The following is a 12,102-nucleotide window of genomic DNA, read 5'->3' on the forward strand; positions in this document are numbered from 1 at the left end:
ACCCTTTTTTCCCCAAACCCATCCGATAAAAATCTTGAGACAGCCCTTTCGTTAACAATAGTTCCAAGGTCAGATAAGAAAAACTCCTGTATCAACGTAACCCCCAGGGTCCGAGGGCAGACGTTGTAAGTCATGCTCTGGGGGCATATATGGTTCTTATGGAAGGGCTACTCGTATAAACTTCGGAGAGGGCTCATTTGATTGGAAATTGAAAGTTGTCGTTCGCTTTTTAAGAGTCAAGAGATCAGAGGGCAACTAGACCCCCCCCCCCCTCCACGTTCAATTATCATCAAACCCATCCGATACAAACTTTGAGAGAGCCATTTTTTTCAAAATGGTTCAAAAATCATATAACGAAAACTCCGGGATCGACACCATTCCTTCAGGGCCCGGGGTAGGCGTTGTAAGTTAGGCATGGAGGGCATATATAGCTGTTATGGAAGGGAAGCTCGTATAAACTTTAGAGAGTGCGCACTTGATTGGAAATTGAAAGTTCTTGTTCAGCTTTTAAAAGTCAAAAGAGATCAGAGGGCAAATACCCCCGCCCACATCCCCACGCCCTGCTTTCCCCAAATACACCCGATAAAAATTTTGAGATAGCCATTTTGTTAAAAATAGTTCAAAGGTCACATAAAAAAAACTCTGGTGTCGACACAGCCCCCCCCCCCAGGGCCCAGGGGCAGGCGTTGCACTTTTTCCCTGGGGGCATAGATGGTTCTAATGGAAGGGATGCTCGTATGAACTTCAGAGAGGGTTCATTTGATCGGGAATTGAAAGTTCTAGTTCACTTTTAAAGAGTCTAAAGATACCGGAGGTCAAATAGCCCCTCCCCTCCACGCTCATTTTTCCTCGAACCCATCCGATAAGAACTTTGAGAAAGCCTTTTTTTAAACAGTTGAAAGATCATATAACTAAAACTCCAGGGTCGACACAACCCCCCAGGACCCGAGGGCAGGCGTTGTAAGTTATGCCCTGGGGGAATATATGGTTCTTATGAAAGGGGGCAATTAGCTCCCCCCCGCCCCTTTTACCCCAAATGCATCCGATAACAATTTTCAGATAGCCATTTTGTTAAAATAGTTCAAAAACCAGATAACAAAAACTAAGATGTGAACACAATCCCCAAGGGCCCGGGGGCAGGTGTTGTAACTTATGCCCTGGGGACATATATGGTTCTTATGAAAGGGATGCTCGTATAAACTTCAGAGAGGCCTCATTTGATTGGAAAATGAAAGTTTGAGTTCACTTTTAAGAGTCAAAACAGACCCGAGGGCAACTAGCCCCCCCACACCTTTTTTCCAAACCCATCTAATAAAAATTTTAATATCACCATTTTGTTAAAAATAATTCAAAGGTCAGATAAGAAAAACTCCTGTGTCGACACAACCCCCCAGGGCCCGAGGGCAGGCGTTGTAAGTAATGTTCTGGGGCCAAATATGGTTCTTATGGAAGGGATGCTCGTATAACCTTCGGAGATTTGATTGGAAACTAAAAGTTCTAGTTAATTTTCTCAAAGTAAAAAAAGATCGGAGGGCAACTAGCCCCTCCCACCCTACACGCCTTTGGGTTTATCGGATGGATACACCAATCCGATACAAATTTGAGGTAGCTATTTTGTTAAAAATAGTTCAAACATTAGATATTAAAACTTCTGGGTCGACACAACCCCCAAGAGACAGGCGTTGTAAGCTATACTCTGGGGGTATATATGGTTCTTATAGAAGGGATGCTCGTAAAAATTTCAGAGAGGGCTCATTTGATTGAAAATAGAAAGTTCTCGTTCACTTTTTAAGAGTCAAAAGAGATCGGAGGGCAGCTAGTTTTTCTTCTCCACGCCCTATTTTCCCCAAACTCATCCGATAAGAGGTTTAAGAGAGCCATTTTTTTTTTCAAAATGGTTGAAAAATCTTATAACAAAAACTCCGGGATCGACACAATCCTTCAGGACCCGGGGTAGGCGTTGTAAGTTAAGCCTGGGGGGCATATATAGCTGTTATGGTCGGGATGCTCATATAAACTTTCATTGGAAATTTGATTGGAAATTGAAAGTTCTAGTTCATTTTTTAAGAATCAAAACAGATCAGAAGGCAACTACCCCCCCCCCCCCCACCACGCCCCTCTTCCCCCAAATGCATCCGATAAGATTTTGAAATAGCCATTTTGTAAGGTCAGATAAATAAAAACTTCGATGTCGACACAACCCCCTAGGGCCAGGGGCAGGCGTTGCAAGGTATGCCCTGGGGACATATATGGTTCTTATGGAAGGAATCCTCGGATAAACTTCAGAGAGGGCTCATTTGACTGGAAATTGAAAGTTCTAGTTCAATTTTTAAGAGCAAAAGAGATCAAAGGGCCCCACGCCCTTTTTTCAGAACCCACTCGATGAAAATTTTGAGATAGCCATTTTTTTAAACAGTTCAAAGGTCAGATAACAAGAACTCCGGTGTCGACACAACCCCCAGTACCTGGGGGAAGGCATTGTAAGTTGTGTCCTGGGGCCGTACATAGTTCTTATGAAAGGGATGCTCATATAAACTTTAGAGACGGCTCATTTGATTGGAAATTAAAAGTTCTAATTCACTTTCTCAGAGTCAAAAGAGATCGGAGGGCAACTAGCCCCTCTTTCTCCACGCCTTTTTCTTCCCCAAACCCATCCGATACAAATTTTGAGGTAACAATTTTGTTAAAAATAGTTCGAACTTCAGATATTAAAACTCTGGGGTCAACACAACCCCCCAGGACCCGGGGACAGGCGTTGTAAGTTATGCCCTGGGGGCATATATGGTTGTTATAGAAGGGATGCTCGTATAAACTTCAGATAGGGCTGATTTGATTGAAAATGGGAAGTTCTAGTTCACTTTCAAAGAGTCAAAAGAGATCGAAGTTCAATTAACCCCTCCCCCACGGCCTTTTTTCCCCAAACCCATCCGATAAAATTTTGAGATAGCCATTTTATTAAAAAAAATGTTCAAACATCAGATAATAAAAACTCCTAGGTTTACGCAAACCGATTTTTTTTTACTTTGATATTGTTACTTTGATACCAGTTTTGATACTTTGATGAACATTTGATTTTGAAAAAAAAAATTGATTTTGAAATAAGATATTTTTAAAAACTTGAAACTTTTAACAATAAAAAACGAACAAAAACTAATTAAAAAAACTTTCCGAAAAAGAAGTTTTTGAAAAAAAAGGTAAATGCCATATTAAAGTTAAAATCAGCAGATACAAATAACTATTAAAATTCAAACTCAAAACGACTAGAAATTACTATTAAAGAATAAATGAAACCCAAAACGAACAGAAATTAAATAAACAATCATAGAAAAAAATACAACAAGTAATAATATAAATGAATAAACAGATCTTAAAGCGAGTAATATTTAAATTGAATATACAAATCAAGCTTAAAACGAAAAAAAATATGTTGCTTTTGAAGTATAAATGAAACTAAAAACGAACATAAATTAAATAAACAATCAATGCAAACAAACATACAATAGACACTAGTATAAATGAATAAATAAATCTTAAAACAAGTGAAACTTAAATTGAATATGCAAACCATGCTTCAAAGGAACAAAAATCCCTACAAACAAGAGTTTGGGTATCGCCTCCTTCTCTCACTGTAAAAGTCTAAAACCTTCTAGGTCATTGGCGCTTTACTGAAAACTATATGTCTTGAACAGTCTTGGAAAGTATAAACAAAATCAAATTAAATACTTGATATATAAAGATATTAATTGTTGAAAGAGCCATTAGTGCAAGATTTTTTTTCACTGTAATTTTATTTTCATTTCATGCTGTAAAAACTGGAAAAGAAAATATTTATAATATAATTCGTTTTCAGGGAAGCGCCAATGACGCAGTAGGCTTTTGGTTTTTACAGTTAAGGAAGGGGGCAGTACCCAAACTCTTGTTTGTAGTGAAACTATATTCGTCTAGAACAATTTTAGAAAGATCTAATGAATTAAACTTAGTATTTGATGTACAATGATATTAATTGCTGAAAGCTCATCAGTTACAAATTTTACCGTAATTTTAACGTTTATTTTGAATATTAAGTACAAAAGGAAATATTTCTAATAAAATTCGTTTTCAGTAAAGCGCCAATGACGCAGTAGGTTTTAGACTTTTACAGTGAGAGAAGGAGGCCATACCAAGACTCTTGTTTGAGGTGATTTTTGTTTGTTTCAAGCTTGATTTAGACATTGAAATTAAGTTTCATTCGTTTTAAGATTTATTTATTCGTTTATATTAGCATCTATTGTTTGTATGTTTGCATTGGTTGCTTTTCTAATTTCTGTTCGTTTTAAGTTTCATTATACTTCAATTGCAAAATATTGTTTTTTCGTTTTAAGCTTGATTTACATATTTCACTTAAGCATTACGTACTTTAAGATCTATTTATTCATTTATATTATTACTTGTTTGTATGTTTTTGCTATGATTGTTTATTTAATTTCTGTTCGTTTTGGGTTTCATTTATTCTTTAATAGTAACTTCTGGTCACCTTGAGTTTGAATTTTAACAGGTATTTGTATCTGCTGATCTAAAGTTTAAAATGGCCTTTACACTTCTTTGAAAAATTTCTTTTTCGGTAAGTTTTTTTTTAATTAATATTAGGAAAGAACAAACAATGGTAGCTATAAAAATCCAGCATTCAGAGTGTCTAATGTATAGCGTTACAAGTTAAGTTTCTATAAACTTAACAATGAATGCCAGCGCCCTTGCTGCCTACTCTTAGCCTCCTAGCTACGGCTGTGTCAGATCCTTTTTGTTCTTGGATCTACCAGAAAACATATGGGTACTTGAACACAATTATGTATCTTAAAAAACAAAATACGTATAGGAGAGGGGGCTCTACGAATTTCGGAGGCTTTTCTTTTTTATTTTTGACTAAATTATCCGTAGATTTCCCAGGATAATATAATTTCCTTTTTTGGGAACAGGGTTGGGAAATTAAAAATCCATCAACAAACTGAAGCTTTTAAGTGCCAATATCTCCCAAGAAAGATACAGGGCTACTTATCGCAAAAAAGACAACTCAGAAAGCCAAAAACATGGAGAATTTACATTTAAATAGCTCTTTAGTCAATAGCTTTAGTTAAATAGCTCTTTAAACCGAATAGAGGTGCAGAAGCTGACGTTAGAGCTCGGATAGGAAAGGTATGGGGTGTCATCTCAAACATGAAGAAGTCGCTTTGGAATATACATGAAATTAGCATCAAAACAAAGATGAATGTCAACGAGGCAACTGTTCGATCGATTTTGCTGTACGCCTGTGAACTCTGGCCTTTAAAGGCCGAAGAAACACACTCACTAGAAATATTTGACCATCGCTGCATGAGACACATACTATAGGTCTGCCGATGGTTTCATAACTCAAATGCTGATGTTCGAAGGCGTTGTGCCCAGAAGGCCCCCTCTCGGTAATCATAAAACAAAGACGACTGAAATTCTTGGGACACACACTACGACAACCAGCTGGAACTATATCCCGCGATGTCCTCACCTGTGGCCCCCTTTCAACTTGGAAACGGAGACCAGGCGGCCAAATGAAGAATCTCTGGCAGACATTCAAGAATGACCTGGATCCTTGGGGTGGCTTCCGACAACACGGACTGGGATAAAATCTGGCTGAAGATCGCAGAAGAGGCTGCTGCTAACAGATCGTGTTGGACTAAGGTCAGGCATCACATCGTCCATTGGTGCCGGGCAGGATGGGTCATCGTCTGGTTCCCGCCGAAAATAAATAAAATTAGTCACAAATATAAAACACAAAATATTAGTCCCCACAGAGATTAGATGTTCTATAAAAGGGATGGATGTTATTTAACACTAAGCCAAACCTATAAATAAATAAATAAAAAAAAAACGAAACCAAATTAAAAAAAAAAGGATCAGAACAAACTGAAAAAATGTAAAAACGTCCGATCAAAACTTACTGCCAAAGCTCAATTCTTCTCCTCGGGTGTCATAAGAAGTAGATGGGCCTTCTTCGTTCTCGTACTCACAGGGAAATTCGTACTCACTGCCAAGCCGTGCTAAAAAACAATTAAGGATCATAATAGGCTCTCGCTAAAGATCAAACTTATTTTCCCCTGGCCTCATCACTCCCTGGTCTTACGAATGATTGTTAAAAAATAATACTTTGTGGCAGTCCATCTTGGACCAAACGAAAAGCAGGATGCCCTTGAATGGGGAAGGAGTAAACATCGAAGCTCTTAACAGAGCGGGGTGGCGGAGGAGCTTAAGGGGGTATGTTTTCCTTAGACTGGTTAGTGCTGCGATGAGTTGTCAGTAGTAATATTTATCATATTTTTTGGACTTTTACCTCATAAAGTCTGCTATAACTGAATTTCAACGCAAACTTTAGATGGGAGCAATTCTAAGGAACATTTATAAAAAAAAATACTATTTTATGAGTGATGCCATACAGAGTTACCCCATGAAATGGAGGAGGCTGAAGGAGACACTAATACAAGTTAAATTAGTATTTGATCACGAGGAAAAAAAAGCACTAAACAACAAAATGTTCAGATCTGATGCACGGTTTCTGAGACACTGAGTCAGAGAGTATGACAGACTGATGTCAAAAGACTTCAGATTTTCTCAAAAAAAAAAAAAAAAAAAAAAAAAATCAACGCCATATGCCGTGACTGAGCTAAAAATATCCAACATAAAACGAGGAATTCAATACTGTACAAAGATGTTACGGAATGTTTCCATTGCCAAAATTGTTTTTTTTCTTTTTTTAAATGGATCTTTCAAGCTTTTTTTGTGGAATGGATCTTTTAAGTTCTTTTGATAGTAGGAAGATCCATGAAAACGAGAGTAGGAACATTTGTATATCAGTACAAAACTTAGTAGGTGTTTACTGTCATGGTTCCAAGGAATTCATACGAAACTTATTTAAACCATTTTCATAAACAGTGAAGCAAGAGCCAAATATCGTTTTGAACAACTGGGCCAGGTATAATCTATAGCGAGACACGAATGCAACTAAGGGATTTTAAAAGTCCTTGACGCTCAGTTCTAAGTAAGTGCAATTAGTTGTACTAGTTTTAAGAAAAAAAAAAAAAAATAGAAAGAGGGCATTCTATTCCTAATCAATGCAACCCTCACACAATAAAGATTGTATTTCCATGTTTTATAGAAGTCAATGCTACGTCTTGTGGCAAGTGTAGCAACATGTCTCAACAATGAAATCTGATTCTTCCAATTGGTAAAGCGGAAACTTACACAACCATATTTTAAAATTGGGAAAACCGGGAACTCAATTTCTAATGAAAAAGGCCTCCATATGCAGTAATGCGACTTTTAGACTTAGCGAGCACCAAGTTTGAAAATTAGGAACATGCGCGAAAAATCAGCCAAAAATAAACGAAAAGAATATATAGCCACACGGAGCCTATAGGAAATGTAACTTTCTTAAAGTCTGTATCAAAAGACAAACACTGCTGTGAATATTTAAATTATTAGTAAAATTATTTAAGAATACATCTCTAACATTTTGTTACCATACAGGAATTGAAAAGAAATATAAAATTGAATTGCTAAGAATCTAAGCTACGCATCAATATTGTTATTATTAAAGCTAATCAAGATTGTAGGACCAATTATTCTATTTCGTTATATTTATCCCTTTTGGGTGTTTAAACTTGATTCACATATCGATAAAATCAGTATTTTCTTGTAATTCCAAAAGCATCACTTTTATTACTTAATATGTATCATGCAGTACAAATATTAAATTCATGGTTTTGCTTTAGACGCCAAGGAAAAACTCCCAGACATGACACATTCAAATGTTATTAAATCACTTCTTAAACCAGCACCCAGTTGCCTTAAAACCCTGTTTGGCTCCGCCCCTTAATATGTGACAGGCAATTAAACTAGTCTATGTAGCATAAACAAGAAATACTATATGATCGTAAAGCCCGATCATTAAAAAAAAAAAATAAAAAAAATAAAGACATGTTTCCAGACCTATGAGGGAGCCAGGGGACAAAAAATAATTTAATTTTGATGGACCTGATACTTCAAAAGGATTTTGTTAATTGCTTGCAACATGTTTGAAAACTAACATAAAGATAAAAGAACCTAATCTAGCTCTATGGACAGACTAAAAAAAAAAAAAGAAAAAAAGAAAAAAAAAATCAAGAGCGATTGAATGATCCAAGAAATTTTTCCTTTTTTAAAACAAACTTCTATAACAAAGTAAATATGTTGCACAAGAGCTTAAGCAGGGTTAAGCACTACTCACATCAATACAGATCAATCACAACATATGCACAAAAACAACACACACTTTTGAAATATCAGAAAGTATGGTTGCATCAAACGGTAAAGTATGGTTGCATCAAACGGTCAAACAGATTCTTAATTCTTTAAAATAACATCTAACATAAAAACACAGTAATAAATTTTACTATGAATCGGTCTGAAGTCACCTGATTTGAATGGACATTATCTTTTACATCTTGACAGAAAATTGCAATGAAAACTTTCCAAAATCTTTAATTTCGACGTTTCGATTGTTAATTATAAAAGAACTAGCCTATGTTCAGCATAATAACATGGCCCATACTGTCTTGTATTAAGCGAAAAAGAGCATTGGAAAAGCAGTACCACCTTACTTTAAAAAAAATATCGGAATGATAGAAAGAACTTATAACGAAAACTTTTATTTTTGATGAAACTTAGTCAATTTGTACTTGTTCTGAACACTGTAGATCTGCAACTTAGCACCGTACAGCCAATTACGCAATAGTTACAACGCCTATCAAAACCATGTTAAAACAATTCCTATCTGTTCCCCATATTCTTTGCACTGACTTGTAACATTTTATGTGATAAAATATGTTGATAATGGTAATAAGGCCATACTGACTTATTTTCAACCAAAGTTTCCAGAACTTTTTAGGGGACTAGAATACTGCAAGTATCATCTCAAGAATAAAAAAACAATTTGTGTATACTTAACACAGATTTGTCAAAATTTTGTAACAGAACTTTTGCCTTGCACTCATGAGCCTGTGTATACTTGCCTTTTCACTTGCAAAGGAAAGAAAAAAAGATAGGCTGCCACTCTCAACAATCAAGGGCTGAAGCTGCAGCCTGAGGACGCTAAATCTTTATCCTGCGAAGTGTACGTTTTAAAGGATAGGATACAGAAAAACCAAATTTTGACCTTAATGTTTATATATATATATATATATATATATATATATATATATATATATATATATATATCAAATTTTAGACGTCTTCAACACAAAGGGAATTATAAAAATAACAGGAAACAAAATACAACAGATTGCGAGAGATTCAGGTTCAAAAAATATAAAAAAAAAGTCATTTGAACCAAATTAAAGAACAGAAGTTTGGACAACAACGGAAGAACCAAAAATACAAAGGTTGAAACTAAAAAATCCACCAACAAACTGAAAGTGCCAATTTCTCCCAAAAAAAGGTTGATTGCGTCGAGTACGGTCAGTCAGCAGGTACTCAAAACAATCCGTAGGCAATTTCTCTGGAAAACATCTAGCAAATCTTCGTTGATTTTTTGGATCGTCAAACCTTGTTTCTAATATTATGGTGACTCGTGTGGACCAAATAAGCCATCCTGTAAATCAATTAGTAATTTATATTCGTTCAAATGCGTCTTTGACTCTTCTTTGGCTCCACAGAGATGTTTTTCAGTCCCGTAGTCTATCAGTTCAATTACGATATTTATAACTCAACAACATTCTATTTCATCGCAATATGTCGACAAGACCATAGCTGAGCCCCTTTACAACGTGTCATATAATATGGTACATCGCCCCTGTCCAGCTAAAAATACTAATCATTTGATACTTTTAGAAGAATTGAAAAACATTTTAGGGCATTTTATTTCTTTTCTTGACTCTTGTCTTTTTTATTTTTATTGTTAAATCAATATTATTTACTATGGGCGAGCATCTCTGGAACAGGTTAGAGTGTGATTTTATCCTGAGTTCTTCATATCACTATTTTTTTTCAACAGTTAGTTCATTTCAAGGTATTTTTTGTTTGATAGGTTAACCGCTTTCTTTCTCTCTGAAATGTATTTTCAAGACCTAGTGGGGGGGGGGGGGGGAGGGGGGTTGATAAGTTTTGTTATTTTTAATATTTTCTAATAAAAACCCAGGAAAAAGGGTATTAAAAAAAAAATACCAAAAAGGCATTTTCCCCCTAAAATTTAGGTAAATGTCTCCCATTGACTTGCCTGCCAGAATTTTTTTTTTTAGGTTTGATGCTAAACAGAGGCTAAGCAAATAATTTAACAATATACCGATCAAGTGCTGTGAAGTCAAACTGCTATCATGAAAACGAACTAAATACTCGTATTGTTCTTACCTTTGAGATTGAAGTCTACTTCGCTCCCTCCACACAGTGCCTTTGTATGTTTTCGCCCTTTCAAATGACTGTATAAAACACACATTCCAGGAATAGAGATATTGCATATATTGCACACAATTGGTTCAGAGGCGCTGAGGTCCTTGTCTTCAGAGGTTCTTGAACATATAGGGTAGAGGAACCCATTGCTATGAAGGATAAGGTCATTCAGTGGCCACCCTCTATATTCTTCTCCCTAGAGAATAGTGAAAGAAAAGGGAAAATATTTTGTGTGCAATTAAACTCCAATATTACATGAATTTTATACTCGGTTATATATTCAATCCAAAAAGCACATTTGTTCCTTTGGAAACACGCCAAGGATTGAAAGTTTGAAATATAGCAGAGAAAAAAAAGTGATGCTTATAAACTGTTTTCACAGTCTACAGCGTCTACTTAGTCCGTTAAGTCTTATTCTATTGAGTTTCAGTTGTCAGGAAAATTTACTAAATTAATCACCATCAGCTTTGCAGTTGTTACAAGCTAATGAATAATCATCAAGCTATATTACTAACCTTATCAAATAATATATTTCCAAATATCTATTCATGCTATTCTAATATACAACAATAATTCACATCTGACGTTATGAAATAATACATTATATGTTTATGGAAGTTACATATTTATTTTTCTCAAATATATACAAGGGATTTCTTGAAAAAAAATTCTGTTCAGAAGAAGAACAAAGGAAATACTTTCCCTACATACATTTGGAAACAGGCTTTTCGATTTCTACTTTTCAATACATAATTTTTATCAATAATAATACAAATTACTTCAAGGTCGAGCGCTATCATGAATGAAATTGATTTCAGGTACTGACAAACTGTAAAAATAATGCATGTAAATAAAGCTATAGCTGGATATCTCCTTTTTTAAACTGAGAGGGCTCAAACAAGGCATTTAAATAATATTTTATATTGGGATGGGAATGGTGTATTTCGGTTTTAAGGGCCCAGTTTTATGAAAGTAGCAACACAGGGACAACATATGGAAGAACGGTGCAACCAATATTAACATTTTGCCGAACTGGGCACATGAGTACAAGCCTAGTCAATAAAAGAGGTCCATATAAAGCTAGTCTGTATAAAAAGATAGTCTATATAAAAGTCTAAAAAAGAAATAATCCTTATTGATTCTTTTCTTCGGAATTTTTCTAGGAAGTTCAATTTTTGATTCAAAAGGCCCTCATATGCAGTAATGCAATGTTTGACAGCAGTAAACACCAAATAAAAAAAAAGAAACATAAAAAGACATATGGCAACAAACTGCTTAAGAAATCGTGCTTCCCTTTGAAGGTGTAGTGGTGGTTCCGAAGAAGAATCATTTAAAATTTATAGTTAATTGATGTTAGTTTATCCTCACTTTTTGTCCAATATGTTACTCATATTGGATGGACTTAAAACACTAAAACATAGGCACAAGTATACCTGGGTCTAACACTACTCAGAACTAAAAGTAGAATAGCAAAATTCTTACTTCATCATATTTATAAGCTTTCAAAGCCTTTATATTGAATTTTTAGATACTTCCAGTTTGGTAGCATCCCAAGCCACCCCTTCTTTTACCTCCAACACTGGATATAGATTCAAGTTTGAAAAAAAAAAAAAAAAAAAAAAAAAAAACTTTTTGCCGTTGACTTTGTCAAGATAATCACCTGAATAGAAACTGAAT

General features: G+C 35.3%; 1 protein-coding gene across 4 annotated transcripts in view; it reads right to left on the minus strand.

Moving 5' to 3' along the window:
• Positions 1-12,102, minus strand: part of LOC148951066 (uncharacterized) — a 53,566-nt gene that overhangs the window by 5,887 nt on the left and 35,577 nt on the right. For all 4 annotated transcript variants that reach the window (XM_089090116.1, XM_089090117.1, XM_089090118.1 and 1 more), the window contains exons 3-4: positions 10,387-10,621; positions 5,949-6,047 (exon numbers count right to left, since the gene is read on the minus strand). In XM_089090116.1, the coding sequence (XP_088946242.1) occupies positions 5,949-6,047; positions 10,387-10,621 (334 nt within the window). The remainder of the gene's footprint in view (positions 1-5,948; positions 6,048-10,386; positions 10,622-12,102) is intronic.

The sequence above is a fragment of the Artemia sp. Qi Xiang Cuo genome, chromosome 6, assembly GCF_049724085.1.
Source record: "Artemia sp. Qi Xiang Cuo chromosome 6, ASM4972408v1, whole genome shotgun sequence".
NCBI classification, from domain to species: domain Eukaryota; kingdom Metazoa; phylum Arthropoda; class Branchiopoda; order Anostraca; family Artemiidae; genus Artemia; species Artemia sp. Qi Xiang Cuo.